The sequence below is a fragment of the Papio anubis genome, chromosome 9, assembly GCF_008728515.1.
Source record: "Papio anubis isolate 15944 chromosome 9, Panubis1.0, whole genome shotgun sequence".
Lineage (NCBI taxonomy): Eukaryota > Metazoa > Chordata > Mammalia > Primates > Cercopithecidae > Papio > Papio anubis.
This window is the reverse complement of record NC_044984.1, coordinates 28,440,526-28,454,747: the sequence shown is the minus strand read 5'-3', so window position 1 is coordinate 28,454,747 and position 14,222 is coordinate 28,440,526. Positions and strand designations below refer to the sequence as shown.

The following is a 14,222-nucleotide window of genomic DNA, read 5'->3' as shown; positions in this document are numbered from 1 at the left end:
CAGCCAGCACTAAAATGTTTTAAGTATACAATTTTAAAAAAACTCCTATGGTCCAATTCAAATTATCTATGATGGCCCACCTAATAAACAGTGCTATACATCTGAATTGAAAAACAAAATTGGTATTTGAGAGGATATAAATTCAGCATTAAGCATATACTCATGAAAAGCCTAAATGACCACCTGGGTCCTTGCTAAGTCCTTCAAGCTTTCATTGTTAAAAGTTCTATATGCCATAACTCATCATAGGAGGCATAAGCTGATCCAGGTTACATTTTTAAAGTATTGATTGGTGTGGTGACTATTCTAAATTGCTAAAATGATTGACTAATATTTGGTTGGTCAAACTCATAATCCTGAGAAGACGATCAAAACTTCAGGTACATTTCTGCTACCTGATGGGCCATTTAAACATTTATAGAGAAATCTCATTCAACTGTCATGTTTAATGCATATTTTCTGGTTATATAAAAGCTTCCTCATACAAAAATCTGATGGCTATAATAGTAGCTAAAACATTATTAGAAAGTGTGTTTCCCTCATGGGACATTCCTAGAAAAATCTCTAGCAATAAAGGCGCTTGTTTCACTGGACAAGTTGTGAAACAATTAAATAAGGTATTTCAGATACACTAGCATTAGGAAAAGGTAACTGAATCACCTAGATTGCCTTAGTCAAAAGTATTACAGTGGATACAGTGGATAATCAGATCCACTTCCAGGGGAAAATGTAAGTTGACCCTTCTAAAATAGTCACTAGAAGCCCTATACCCCTAATAACAAAACTTCATTCACCTTCTGCTCTGAAACTCTGATATGACTAAATGCCACAAAGCTTTAATACATCATGCCAAAGTATACTTTCACTAGATTAAATAAATAAATAAAAATAAAAGCTTTTCATGTTCAGTGACTGTGGACAATCAATTCCTTCATGGTCTAAAACCCAGAGATAGGATATTCTGAAAATGATATCAGAAAAAGACTGCCCTTGGCTGGGCACAGTAATCCCAGTATTTGGGGAGGCCAAGGTGGGTGGATCACCTGAGGTCAGGAGTTCAAGACCAGCCTGGCCAACATGGTGAAACCCTGTCTCTACTAAAAACACAAAAATTAGCCACTGGGTTTGGTGGCGGGTGCCTGTAATCCCAGCTAATGGGGAGGCTGAGACAGGAGAATCACTTGAACCCGGGAGACGGAGGTTACAGTGAGCTGAGATCCTGCCACTGCACTCCAGCCTGGGTGACAGAGCGAAACTCCATCTCAAAAAAAAAAAAAAAAAAAAAGAAAAAAAAAAAGATTGCCGTTGCCACCCACACTACAGCAAAACTTTGGGAACTCAAAGCTTAGGTTCATAATTTCACAACTCAAAAGGACCCTCCAGACTCTTTGAACTATACACCCATTAGAAACCTTAAGATAAAGCTAACCAGGAAAGTTTCTCCCCCAAAACAGATGGCATCCTAGACATGGATACTTTCCCAACATCACAGATCAAGGCTTCTATGCTATCATCAGACTCTTACCTCTCTTATTTTTTTCCTTGCTTATGCCTCTATAAACAAGAAAACTAAAAAGGGAGATTTGTGTACATCATGAGGTATAACTTTATTTGTAGAGGACTTTGCAGCCAGCCTTATACATTGGCAGTCTTATGCCTGGGTAGAAAAGATAAAGGACCAATGTGAGCAAAAGAATTTAATGGCATCTTTGTTCTTCCATAATCAGTCAGAACCAGAACATTAGTTCATTCCTTTTAACCTACATCATAGGTTTAAAACAACATTGCCAGGGGGCCTTCACTCTTCTAGTGAAGCTTAAACATGGAGTTTCTTTAAGCTCTTCTGGACATAATTCTTAGGCCCCTTTTCCCATAATTTAAAGGAGACAATGATTAAAATTTGTCCCTCATAATAGGCTCTATAACAGATTCTACTACAAAGACTGATTACACAGCAGACATCTTTAAATTCTCTTGCTAAGGTTGTGCTGGTTAATAAAATTACTCTAGATTGCCTACTGGATAAACAGTAAAAAAATCTATATCGTTACTGACACTATTTGTTACATGTAAATAAATACATTGAATATTACAGAGATTTGGTTGTAGGGTATTAATAAACAGGCTGTTTGGTTAAAACAAGTGGACTCTTTGTCTGGCTCATTCTTTGATCTATTTCATTTTAGTTGGGTTGGTTCATGGAGATGCTGACTTAGGAGCATACTCCAAACTCTTGATATGATCCTGTTGATCATTACAATTGTCTCTCTGGCACACTATGTTCTCTCAAAAGTTTTAAATGGTTACATACTGCCATTTTAAAAATGTCAAATGATCTCTCTTTAATTGAGATGACAAAAACTTAAAAAAAAAGGTGTTCTTATAAAGACATCATAACCAATAAATAATGTACTGAGACCAAAACCCTAAAATAATGGTAACTGAGAATGGCATTAAAAGCCTAATGGTCATACTCACCTAAGTAAAATCATGACCAAAAGGAAAAAACTGTTAAACAAAATTAGGAGATGCCATTATTTTGGACTGAGTTCATACCATAGGCCCCAGCAGACCAGACCAAACCAAAATAGAGTCACTCATGCTAAATGTGACATAATCAAACTAAAACTTAAAAAAAAAATAAAAAATCCGGAACAGGTAAGTCCTAAAACAGGCCCGAATTTTCTTTTTCCTCTCCTAAAAACAAGAGATTCCAACACAGAGAGGTCCCCTCTACTCTCTTTCAAAAAAAATAACCTAAAAGCCTACTTCCTATCTTACAAAGATCACTGTTCTGCTATTTCCCAGTAAGACTTAAGACCAAGTAAGTGCCTTTATGATAGTGGTAGAATGAAATCAATGCCTACAGTTTTGATTCACCTCTCAATTTTGAGGGGACCATTGTTAAATTTAGCCTAAAACTGCCTCTTGACATATTTTAAGCTTGGCCTCAAATTTTCTCCGTACATAGTAAACTGTAATCTATCTGGATGCATAAACAGACCACCTTGTACCTATTACTGTCTTACCAGTCAGCCAATCGAGACAGCCAGCTGTTCAAACTATGTTCAAGTAAGGCAAACACTGAGCTGTTACCAAGTCAGCCATTTCTGTACCTCACTTCCGTTTTCTGTAAGTTGCTTTCCTTTATCTGTCCATAAATCCTCCCTGACCACATGGCAGCGACAGAGTCTCTCTGGACCTGTTCTGGTTCAGGGGATTGCCCAATCTCTGAACACTATCTTGCTCAAATAAACTTCGTTACATTTAATTTGCCTAAAGTTTTACTTTTAACAATGGTGTTCATGAAATATTTGTCAAGGAAAGGTAGGGAGGGACGGGTTGGACGGTTGAACAGATGGACGAATACCCAAAAGTATAACTGTTTCTTTTTATGCCAGAGCCATGTTTGTTTATTTCCAAAAATACTACTTTTATTCAGGGTTCCCCAATTCCCTATTGGCCCACTGAAAACCTAGCTTCTATTCTCTGTCCCCATGTAGCTATGGATAAGTAAGGATAAAGACCAGCATGATAAACGAAAGTGCTGACCATGTACTAAGTTTCGTTCTAAGTGTTTCAAATGTTTTAATAGATTTAATCCTCAAAACAACCCTATAACATAAGTACGATTGTTATCCCTGATTTACAGCTGGGGCACATGGCGGGTAAGAAAGGTCACACAGACAGTAGATGGTGGGGCTTGGATTTGAATCCGTGCAAACCTTGGGAGCCTCGTTCTTAACCACTGTGTCATACTTCTATAGCCATTGCAGTAAATGCATGTGGAATGAATGGATACATGAATATATACCTTATGGTACTCTCTAGATGTTAATTTTCTCAGGTTGTTATATAATTTCTGTTCTGCTTGTCCTCATTACATACATACATACACACATACACACACACACACACAGTCAGTCCTTCAATGGACGAGAGCTTCAGAAAGCTTTTCTTCTCTTCAATAGATTGAAAGGAAATATTTTGAGACTTTAATTCATCTTTAAATTTTTTGAATTTGATAATTTGTTGAGTTTGGCAATTAGAAAAACACACTTTTAGAGACATCGATGCTTATTTTTGCTGGAGTGGGGATGAAGTTTGACAAACCACACCTTGTTCCCTAATGTTACTTAAATGTAGGAACTCAAATAGCTGGCACTGGTCATTCTACAGAGTGTAAGGTATATGTTCCTCTCTGGGTCAGATCAGATTTGGGCTTCTTGGCTTATTGTTCAGCCCTCAATGTGAATATCTTACACTTAATCACAAGCTTAAGATGTCATGTCTCAGGAAATTGTTGTTCTACATTCGTTTGTCATATGTCTGGTTCAGTGCTCAGTAGGAGTAACTTAAGATAAGGTTGTGGAAAATGTCCATACTCAGGAGATATATATATATATATATAAAAGCAGCCATGTGCTTTGTGCCAAATCATTTTATTTTACCTGACCTTCGCAGAAGTACTAGGAAAAGATGACATTGTTAACTTGTGGGTAAATAAGTCTTAGTATCTAGGAAGCTTTGATTAATTAATTATATTTCACCTTCTGTATTGTAAAAGTAAGTGTGACATAACAGTCTCTAATGGTTGTGAAAAATGTACCTGAAAATGCCAAGTGCAGTGGCTCACATCTGTAATCCCAACACTTTGGGATGCCAAGGCAGGCGGATCACTTGAGGCCAGGAGTTTGAGACCAGCCTGGCCAACATGACGAAACCCCATCTCTACTAAAAATACAAAAATTAGCTGGGCATGGTGGCACATGCCTGTAATCTCAGCCACTCAGGGAGCTGAGGTGGGAGGATTACCTGAGCCCAGGAGGCAGGAGTTGCAGTGAGCCGAGATCGCCCCACTGCACTCCAGCCAAGGTGACAGAGTGAGACTCTGTCTCAAAAAACAAGAAAGAAAGAAAGAGAGAAAGAGAAGGAGGGAGGGAAGGAAGGAAGGAAAGAAAGAAAAAGAACCTAAAAAGTAACTCAGAATTACCAAAGTTTGCTAAAGTGAATATTTAGACAAATAGAACACAAGGGCAATTAGAACTGGAGCCCTAGAATGAGAGATGTGGTGATCGACCTGAACCTTGCCACACAGTTTGGAGGTACGCCCTTGAGGGGACATATAATCCTGTTGAAGGGAACAGCTCAGAGGTGGAAAGCATGGAATGAGTATGGGAAGTAGCCACCAGTCTGGTGGGCTGTAGACACACTTCAAGTAGAGCCCTCCGCAACATCTGCATCAGCCTCCCCTCTCTACTTGCCTCAAAAACCTCCCCAAACAACGCGGTACAGTATAGGTTATAGATAAAAAGAATGTCATCTATGCAAATGCAGCTAGAAAACAAATTCCCCAGACTGCCCTGCCTCCCAGCCACATTGCCACCTCGAAAAACATTCCACCCTTTTTGCATCCCCCGTTTTCATATGGAGAGTCACCGGGGTGAAGGGCATCCTATTCAAACAACTATTTTCAGGCCTTTTTCACCAGTAGGCATGCATGTTGTACAGGTCCATATCCTTCCAAAGGTCCCATTTGAGACAACATCATCTTTTTTGCCCTAAGGGAACTAAATACAGATATGAATTGTGGTTATTTTGTACACAGTTAATATTGCCTTTAATTCAAACAAAGTTCATAGTGCCTTATCTCAGTGCCTGTTGTATATTAGGTGCTTAGTAAGATTTTTTTTTTCTTTGCTTTTCCTGCTCCTAATATTCAGTTTATTGCTGGTTTTAAAAAGCTTTCTCACTTATTTTGTTTGTTTGTTTCCTTTGAAAGGAGAGGTTTAAAGAAGCTGAAGAAATATACCAGGCTGGAATAAAGAACTGCCCAGACAGCTCAGATTTACACAACAACTATGGGGTTTTCTTAGTTGATACTGGTAAGTAAAATTAAAGAGAAACTGTACTGCTGAGATTAGCTAATACTGTTTATCCAGCAAAATGGAAGGCAAATAATCCTCAGAAGTAAAATTCCCTGGGCTTGGCAGGAAGCTCACACGACTGACAGTCATTGTACCTTGGGGCTGTCATTTCTCTGAATCTTCAAGCTCGATTCAGTAAAATCTGCCCATTCTTATACTCATTTCTCGACGGAAAACTCCCCAGGTGACAGGAAGTAGCCTTATGATTTAATGAGTCCCAGTCTTCTTTGAATATTATTTATGTATATTTATAAATCCACGGTGATGAAATGTTTCTCTATAATGATGCAGAACCTGCCTCTGAAAGCAGTTACTGGCAGATGGTAAATACTTTTCTATAACATATTTTTTAAAAGCCTCCAGAATTGTTCCATCATTCCTTCCTTGATTTACCTTATAGAAACTGCATTATTAAAATTGATACGATGCTCTTATATGACAAGTGCTATGTAAAATACACTTACTTTATCTTACTTAATGCAGAACATTACTGGGCATGAAATCTCTTTTCTTTATGACTTACGTAGTGCCTCTATGCTGTTGGCGTGCAACAAGTACATATAAATAATGAAATTATATTTAAATGTAAGGTCAAAGCACCACTTTGTTCCTGTTGATTACTAGACTAGCTGCCCTGCAGTAACATTTAGTTTAATTAGTTTTTCAATATGCAGTGCTTAAAGGAGTTTTATTTTCAAGGATATTTGGAGCTCTCTTGTTTTACAGAATATAAAATTTACGTTCTGATACATCTAAGAAACTTATTTTTGCATGTGTAAAATTGTTGTGTAGTGCCACCTGCTGGTTCATTGGCCACATAATAATACATTGTCTTAAAAATATGAAAACCAGAAGAAACCTCTAGTTGGGCCGGTCTAATCCTCCTCCTTTTACTTCAACAACAGTCCCACCCCACTACACCCCTAAAAATGATAACTCCCTGACCACCCTATAATAGTGAGCCTCTGCTTTCAGAGACAGAGGCTCCTAGGGACCTCCTAGTCAAACTTGTATTCAAACAGATACACTTGAAAAGATTTCTGTGTAGATAATAAACATTCCATTCTATTTAGAACTTCACAGTGTTCTAAAGTTTAGTCACTGAATATAATTTCACTAGGAAGCTACTTTGAAGAAACCTATCAGACTGGAGGGCCTTCATTCTGGTTCTGGCCTTACTGTCACTTGCCTTGGGATCTTTATCAAGTCTGTGAATATCTTTGCACTTTAGTGTCTGTATCTGTAAAGTGGAAATTTTCTGTATGTAGATTTTTAAATATCTCTTAAATCCTGATAAACAGCTAAACAGTATCAAAAGGCAGCTAAATTGTATAAAAACTACCTGCGAAAACCATACAAACAACAGTATTTAAAAATATATAATGCATTGGACAAGTGCATGGTGGCATTTTTATGTTGGAAGTCTTATTAATTAAGTACCATTCAAATGAAAGTGCATGATTTTAAAAGAGATTTTCACTGTAGAGCTGATATGTGTTATTTAAAGCAATGCTTCAATTGCTATGTTGCAGTATAGTTCATTGACACAGACCCTTAGAAATTGCTTCTAGACAGTTTTATTTCTATGGTAGCCTGTTCTATTTTTTATATAACGAGGGCCAGTTGTATCTTGGATAAATAACAATCACTAATAATCTGAAGACATCCTATTAGCAAGAGCAATGACCAGAAAAATTTCGACTAAAATAATATATATAATTAAAAGAATAGGTTTTAGTTTTTACTGCTTTTTTTGTTAATTTTTTTGGAAGTATGAATGAACAGTGAAATGGTTCAAAGTTAGGCAGTGGCCAGGATGAGAAGCTAAAATGCAAGCTAATTTGCATATTGAATAATTTTGGTATAACTCCGTAATAATGAGAAAGAATTGTAAGTCAGAAGAGAAAGTGAAAAGTTTGTGTCTTTTATAAAAAGACATATTCTGCTCTTACCAACCTATCACTGGTTACAGGCTTACCAGAAAAGGCGGTGGCCCATTACCAACAGGCCATCAAACTTAGCCCCAGTCATCACGTGGCCATGGTGAACTTGGGAAGACTCTACAGGTCACTGGGAGAGAACAGCATGGCTGAAGAATGGTACAAACGGTAAAGTTCCCTTTCTTGGCTTTATAAGTTGTCCAGGAACCTCAGCAATCGCTCATCAGCTTCTTAGTTAATGGGAATAAGTGTGCTGTCAGAATACTAGCAAATTTTGCCAATTCGGGTGATACAAATTCTTATCTCCAAAGGAAGCAACCACAACAATATAAATGGGATCATAATTCATGACTTTGGCTTGCTGATTAGACTATAGTGCTGAACCAAGGTTGAAATTTAATTCCCACTTTAGTCAGTTTGTTGTTTTCTGAAGCCATGGATTACAACCCCAATCATAAATAACAATTTAAAAAATGAGAATACATGAAAAACTATGCACACATGAGAACAAATTCATCATATAATTAATGGGAAAGACCCTTGGGGCTCAGTTTCCCTATTAATAGGTCGATAAGACAATCTTACGTTCCAAGCATGGCATCATGATCATTTTGTAAAAACCTTGTTCTTGGCCAGGCGTGGTGGCTCACGCCTGTAATCCCAGCACTTTGGGAGGCCAAGAAGGTCGAATCACCTGAGGTCAGGTGTTCAAGACCAACTTGGCCAACATGATGAAACCTCGTCTCTACTAAAAGTACAAAAATTAGCCGGGCGTGATGGCAGGCACCTGTAATCCCTGATACTTAGGAGGCTGAGGCAGGAGAATTGCTTGAACCCGGGAGGTAGAGGTTGCAGTGAGCCAAGATTGTGCCACTGCACTCCAGCCTGGCTGATAGAGTGACACTCTGTCTCAAAAAAAAAAAAAAAAAAAAGAAAAGAAAAGAAAAGAAAAAGCCAAAAACCTTATTCTTGATATAAAAACAAAGACCATATTGGAGCAGAGGTTCAAACCATGGAGTCATCCCTAAATCTAAGCCTAGATATTTGAAAATGTACCTATTAGAAGAGAAATGTCAATTAGATTTTCTCCATACTCAGCGCCCTGCAGGTGGCACACAAAGCTGAGATATTGTCACCTTTGGGAGCACTGTACTACAACACTGGCCGATACGAAGAGGCTTTGCAGATTTACCAGGAAGCTGCAGCACTTCAGCCTTCTCAAAGAGAGCTCCGCTTGGCACTGGTGAGTAGGATGAAAGAAAATGAAGTTGGCAACCTAAGCACAGCCAGCCATAGAGAGAGCTGTAGTCCTCACGCCTCAAAACTGGAGCTGGAATGCCGTAATACATCCACTGTATGAATATTCATACAGCCAATATTAGAGCCATTCTCTAGAGACATGAACACCAAAAATACTGCATTTTTGTTTTGAAATAACTTCAAACTTACGAAAATGTTGCAATAATAGTAAAAAATTACCATATACCCTTTCATCCAGATCCAATGCTTTGTAACATTTTGATGCATTTATCACTCCCTTGTGTATGCATGTAGATGTGTATATACATACATGTATATGTGTGCGTATTTAGATATGTATGTTTGTATATACCTATTATTAGTATGTGTTATTTTTTTCCTGAATCATGTGGAAATTAGATGTACATATCATTCCCCTTTATCTCCAAATACATTTGCAAATAGTTTCTAAGAAGGACATTCTCTAACATAACCACAGTATATTTATTAAACTCAGGAAAATTAACATCATACCAACAAAATTTTTATTTCAGTGTTTGGAACTTCACTCCTTAGATGTGCAATACATCAAATTTGTTATCTTGCTATAAACACACTGTTCTGATGAAATCAGAGGAAATTCTTTCTCTTCTGACATATTTAGTCAACCTTTTTTAAGAGCCACAAGCCGTTTCATTGGATATCTTTGGTGTTTCTGCCATTCACTCACAAACGGATGCACAAAACTAAATAAAGAAACAAACAGCAAAAAGTCAAAACCTGAAAACTGGTGATTCAGCCTTCTCTATGAGTCACTAAATTGATGCTGAGCGTGTTTGTCAGGAATGCATTCTGAATGCTTCTATTCAGGGATGCTTTATTTGATAAGGTAATGAAGTCTCTGCTAAGCCAAAGTCCATGTGGTTTTGTAGGCTCAGGTTTTGGCCGTGATGGGTCAGACAAAAGAAGCTGAAAAGATGACCAATCACATTGTGTCAGAGGAGACCGGGTGCCTTGAATGCTATCGCCTCTTGTCAGCCATCTATAGCAAGCAGGAGAACCACGACAAGGTAAAGAAGGACATTGTTTCGAGTTCTTTGGATTCATGGGTTAAACATGGGGTGCACCTAAGTGATTCTCCAGTTTGCATGTTTATAAGCCTGGGAGATCTTAAATCTTATCAGTCAGCATATCCTATCTTGTGGAAACTTTTCACAGATATCCCCTTAACACCTAAGATGTCCTCTTGTAATAATATTTTCTGGGCTTATACTTGGTGTAAAGCTTTTATGTGGTATTGTCTCAGTTTGTTTTCAGCTAAGTCTATAAAGATCAAGACCAACATTTATATGCTTTATTATTTTGCATTTTCCTTCTTCTATATTGTTTTATGTAATCCTCATAACAACCATGCTTTACAGGGCTGTTATGAGGATTACATAAAACAATATAGAAGAGGAATATATAAGAAGATTACATGAAACAGTATTTAAGAAGGAAACACAGGGTGACCTGGTGTCACAACTGTTATTGTATATCTCCATTTTAAAAGTCACATAATCAGTAAATTTATAAATTGACTCAATGAAAGAATTGTTGAAGGCCTGCTATGTTCTGGCCACTGTAGTAGGCATCAGAAATAAAGTGATATTAAAAAAACAAAAAGTCACTGCCCTTGTCTTCGTGGAGCTAACCCATAGAGAAGGAGATTAAACAAGTACTCACAAAACAAATGGAGAGTGATAGCTGTGCCCAGGGATATCATGAAGAGCTACCTGTCCCAAAGAGCATTTAATCAGGGGACCCGATGACTCTGGGAGGCCAGGTTTCCCTGTGAAGTGATGTGAAGGTGAGGGCTGGATGAAGAATAAGAGTTAACAGGCAGAGGAAGAAGCAAGGAGGATTCTGGTCCGGGAAACACACATGAAAAGCCCGTGGCAGCAGCAAGGGGCGTCTCTGAGGAATGGGCATGAGGGAGCGGGAGTACCGTAGGAACGCAAGCACAGGCTGCTGGGAGGACACTCCCTGGGGCCAGGCCAAGGGTTTTGTTCCTTACCCTGGGAGAAGCTTTGGGTTTCTGTGGAGAGGAGCAACATGATAGATAGTTGCTTTGAGGGGATCTTTGGCTGCAGCGAGGTCAGTAGGTGCTGGGGGCAGAATGGTCACTAGGACCTGAGAGGGACTGGTGGGGTGGTCCCGATGGACCCATGTTCAGGGCAAACGTCTGATGCCAAATCTTATTTTCTTTCAACTGTATCACACCACCTCCCTGTAAAGTAATCAAGGATATTTTATTGCCACTCATCGATACATGAGAAAACTGGAGTGTAAAAAAGTTATTTTGTCAGGGCCACTAATTCCCAGTGAGGAAATCAAAGATAATGAAGAATGTATATATATTTGAGACAAGGCCTTCCTCTGATTCCCAGGCTGGAGTACAGTGGCATGATCTCACCTCACTATAAGGTCCACCTCCCAGGGCTCAAGAGATCCTCCCACCTCAGTCCCCCCAGTAGCTGGGATTACAGGTGCGCACCACCACACCTGGCTAATTTTTGTATTTTTTTGTAGAGACAGGGTTGCACCATGTTGCCCAGACTGATCTTGAGCTACTGGGCTCAAGCAATCTACCCGCTTCAACCTCCCAAAGTTCTAGGATTACAGCCATTAGCCACCATGCCTGACCAAGAATTGTATTTTGATTGTCACATACCACACCCGCTGACACATAGGAACAAAAAATATAAATTTTATCTGTTAAGTAAGTTTTACTTTACCTAATCGGCATTTATCCTGTCTTACTTTCCAACCTCTGCAGGCACTTGATGTTATAGACAAGGCTCTCCAGCTGAAACCAAAGGACCCAAAAGTCATTTCTGAACTTTTTTTCACAAAAGGAAACCAACTAAGAGAGCAGAATCTTCTTGACAAAGCTTTTGAGGTATAAACTCTTCATTGAAACTAATACTCTTTCTCTCTTTAAGGAAACATGTACAGTAAGATCTATCACTGGCATGTTTGTGGAGTGAGTGAGTTTTTTGACTAATTGACATAAAGTTTTGTTTATTTTTTTATCATTGAGCATCTGACCCTTGACTATTCACAATTACACATTTATTTTTCTGAATAATCATCTTTAACTTGACATTCACAGCATTCCGCATTTTGGTCTCAAACTAGCTTTTCTCTGTCTTTCTGACTGCAAGAACCTTCTATTCCAGCTGGACTAGTACCTGAAAAGCCTTGGACATTTCCACATGTCCTTGAAACGCCCTCTCTTGACTTGGAGGATGAGATTTCCACTCATCCACCAAGACACAGTCTTTGTCCTCCTGCCTTAGGAAGCCCTCCCTAACCATCCTTATTCCCTGTGACCTTACTTCTTCTGAACTCTTAAAAAGCATGGACTGTCTCATGAAGGTACCAATCATTTGAAAGTGTCACATATTACATTGTATTATTAGGTCCGTCCCCCAACCCCCGTATGTGTGTGTGTGTCTCTGTGTGTACAGGCAGGTACAAATCCTTGCATAGTTTATCTCCCCAATTAGATTGGACTTTCCTTGTAGAAAGGGGCTGCATCCTTCTCTGTTCTAAAACAGTGTTTTGCATCTTATAAGGTGTTCAGTATCTATGGCTTTGGAATAAAACTTATTCACAGGTTGAACTCAAGAAGACATTTATAAGTAGAAATAGAAATGTTAATGTTGCATACTTTAAAAATTTGTGACAATGTTAAATGCTTTTTCCTTATATCTGGTAAAGCCACAAATTAATGAAGTCATAAAATTATACTAAATATATTATAGGAAAAGTAAAATCTCAAATGATACAATTGTGTTGGGAAATAAACAAGTGAGTGGCTTTTAAAATATTATTGGAAAACACATGGGAAGATATTTGGGCAAGCTCATTTGAATGTGAACCCTTTAAACAAAAACGGAAATTGTGGCATTTTATTCTGAAAAATTGTAACCATTTTTCTCAGAATTTGTAGGGTTTTCTCTGCCTTTTGAACATTTTCAATATCTTCATTCTTATTTATAACTAATGTGAACATTATTAATAACTTAATTGTGAATATTTATGTGTGTGTGTGTGTGTATATATATGTATATATATGGCCATTGATTCATAATAACAGCTAAAATGTATTAGCACTTTATGTATGATTCATATGTATTATGTAACTTAATCTTCACAGGAATCCTACAAGAAAGGCATGGTCATTATCATCATTTTATAGTTTTGTAAACTCAGGCTTAAAGTTCATATCTTGCTCAAGGTCACAGAAATGGGTAAGAGATGGCATCAGGGTTTGAATCCAGCTCTCCTACACTACATTCCCATCTCTGCTGATATAAATTAATCCAAGAGACACACGCTTTTGGTTTATTTTAGCAGCTTTTTGAAAGTATGGTTTCTTAGCATTTCTTTCTTTCCCTTAAAACTGAAGTAGAGGAGAATGGACCAGATTGTACTTGATGGATCTGCTTGGTCATATACTTGCTAATGAAAATAGCAAGGAACATTAAAATATATGCACAAATACGTAGCTTTGTTTTTAAAGGCAATGCCCTTAACCTGTGGCTTTATTTCAGGTGACCACTTGAAACTCAGTGGTGAGCATACCCTTGATGCAAAACATGCGTAATGTTAAAAATATACCACACATCACTGATACTACATTTAATAGGATACATGTTATTCAGACCTAAGAAAGTGCTTGAGGGATAGGTAACACTCTTTAAACATTTGAAGACTTTTTATATGGCAGGGGAAAAAAGACTGTCTAATGAATAAAACTATCCCCTAGTAAAGTAGATGTTCTTAAAGAGGCAGTGATCCATTTTAAGAATTTCAGCATAGGCTGAACGACTAGGTCAGTTATATTGTAAAAGGGCATACTGCATTAGGGTTAAACTGCTTAGAGGTCTACCCCAAAATTCTGTCATTATAAAAAGAATTTTCTTACCAATTCTATTTGCAGTGAAAAAAGGCCAAAAAGTACAATTTTCTTGCAGGTCAAGGACAGTTGAAAATGATATGATATCATAGAAATCACCGGAATTCCCTGCAGGCATCGTCAGTCTCTCTGAGTCCAAAGGTTAGCTCT

General features: G+C 38.0%; 1 protein-coding gene across 4 annotated transcripts in view; it reads left to right on the top strand.

Annotated features, from left to right (window-relative positions):
• The window catches only part of TMTC1 (transmembrane O-mannosyltransferase targeting cadherins 1), a 284,687-nt gene that overhangs the window by 258,409 nt on the left and 12,056 nt on the right, over window positions 1-14,222 (top strand). For all 4 annotated transcript variants that reach the window (XM_031650377.1, XM_031650376.1, XM_031650378.1 and 1 more), the window contains 5 exons: window positions 5,783-5,885; window positions 7,900-8,035; window positions 8,966-9,110; window positions 10,039-10,176; window positions 11,925-12,047. In XM_031650377.1, coding sequence (XP_031506237.1) covers window positions 5,783-5,885; window positions 7,900-8,035; window positions 8,966-9,110; window positions 10,039-10,176; window positions 11,925-12,047 — 645 coding nt within the window. The remainder of the gene's footprint in view (window positions 1-5,782; window positions 5,886-7,899; window positions 8,036-8,965; window positions 9,111-10,038; window positions 10,177-11,924; window positions 12,048-14,222) is intronic.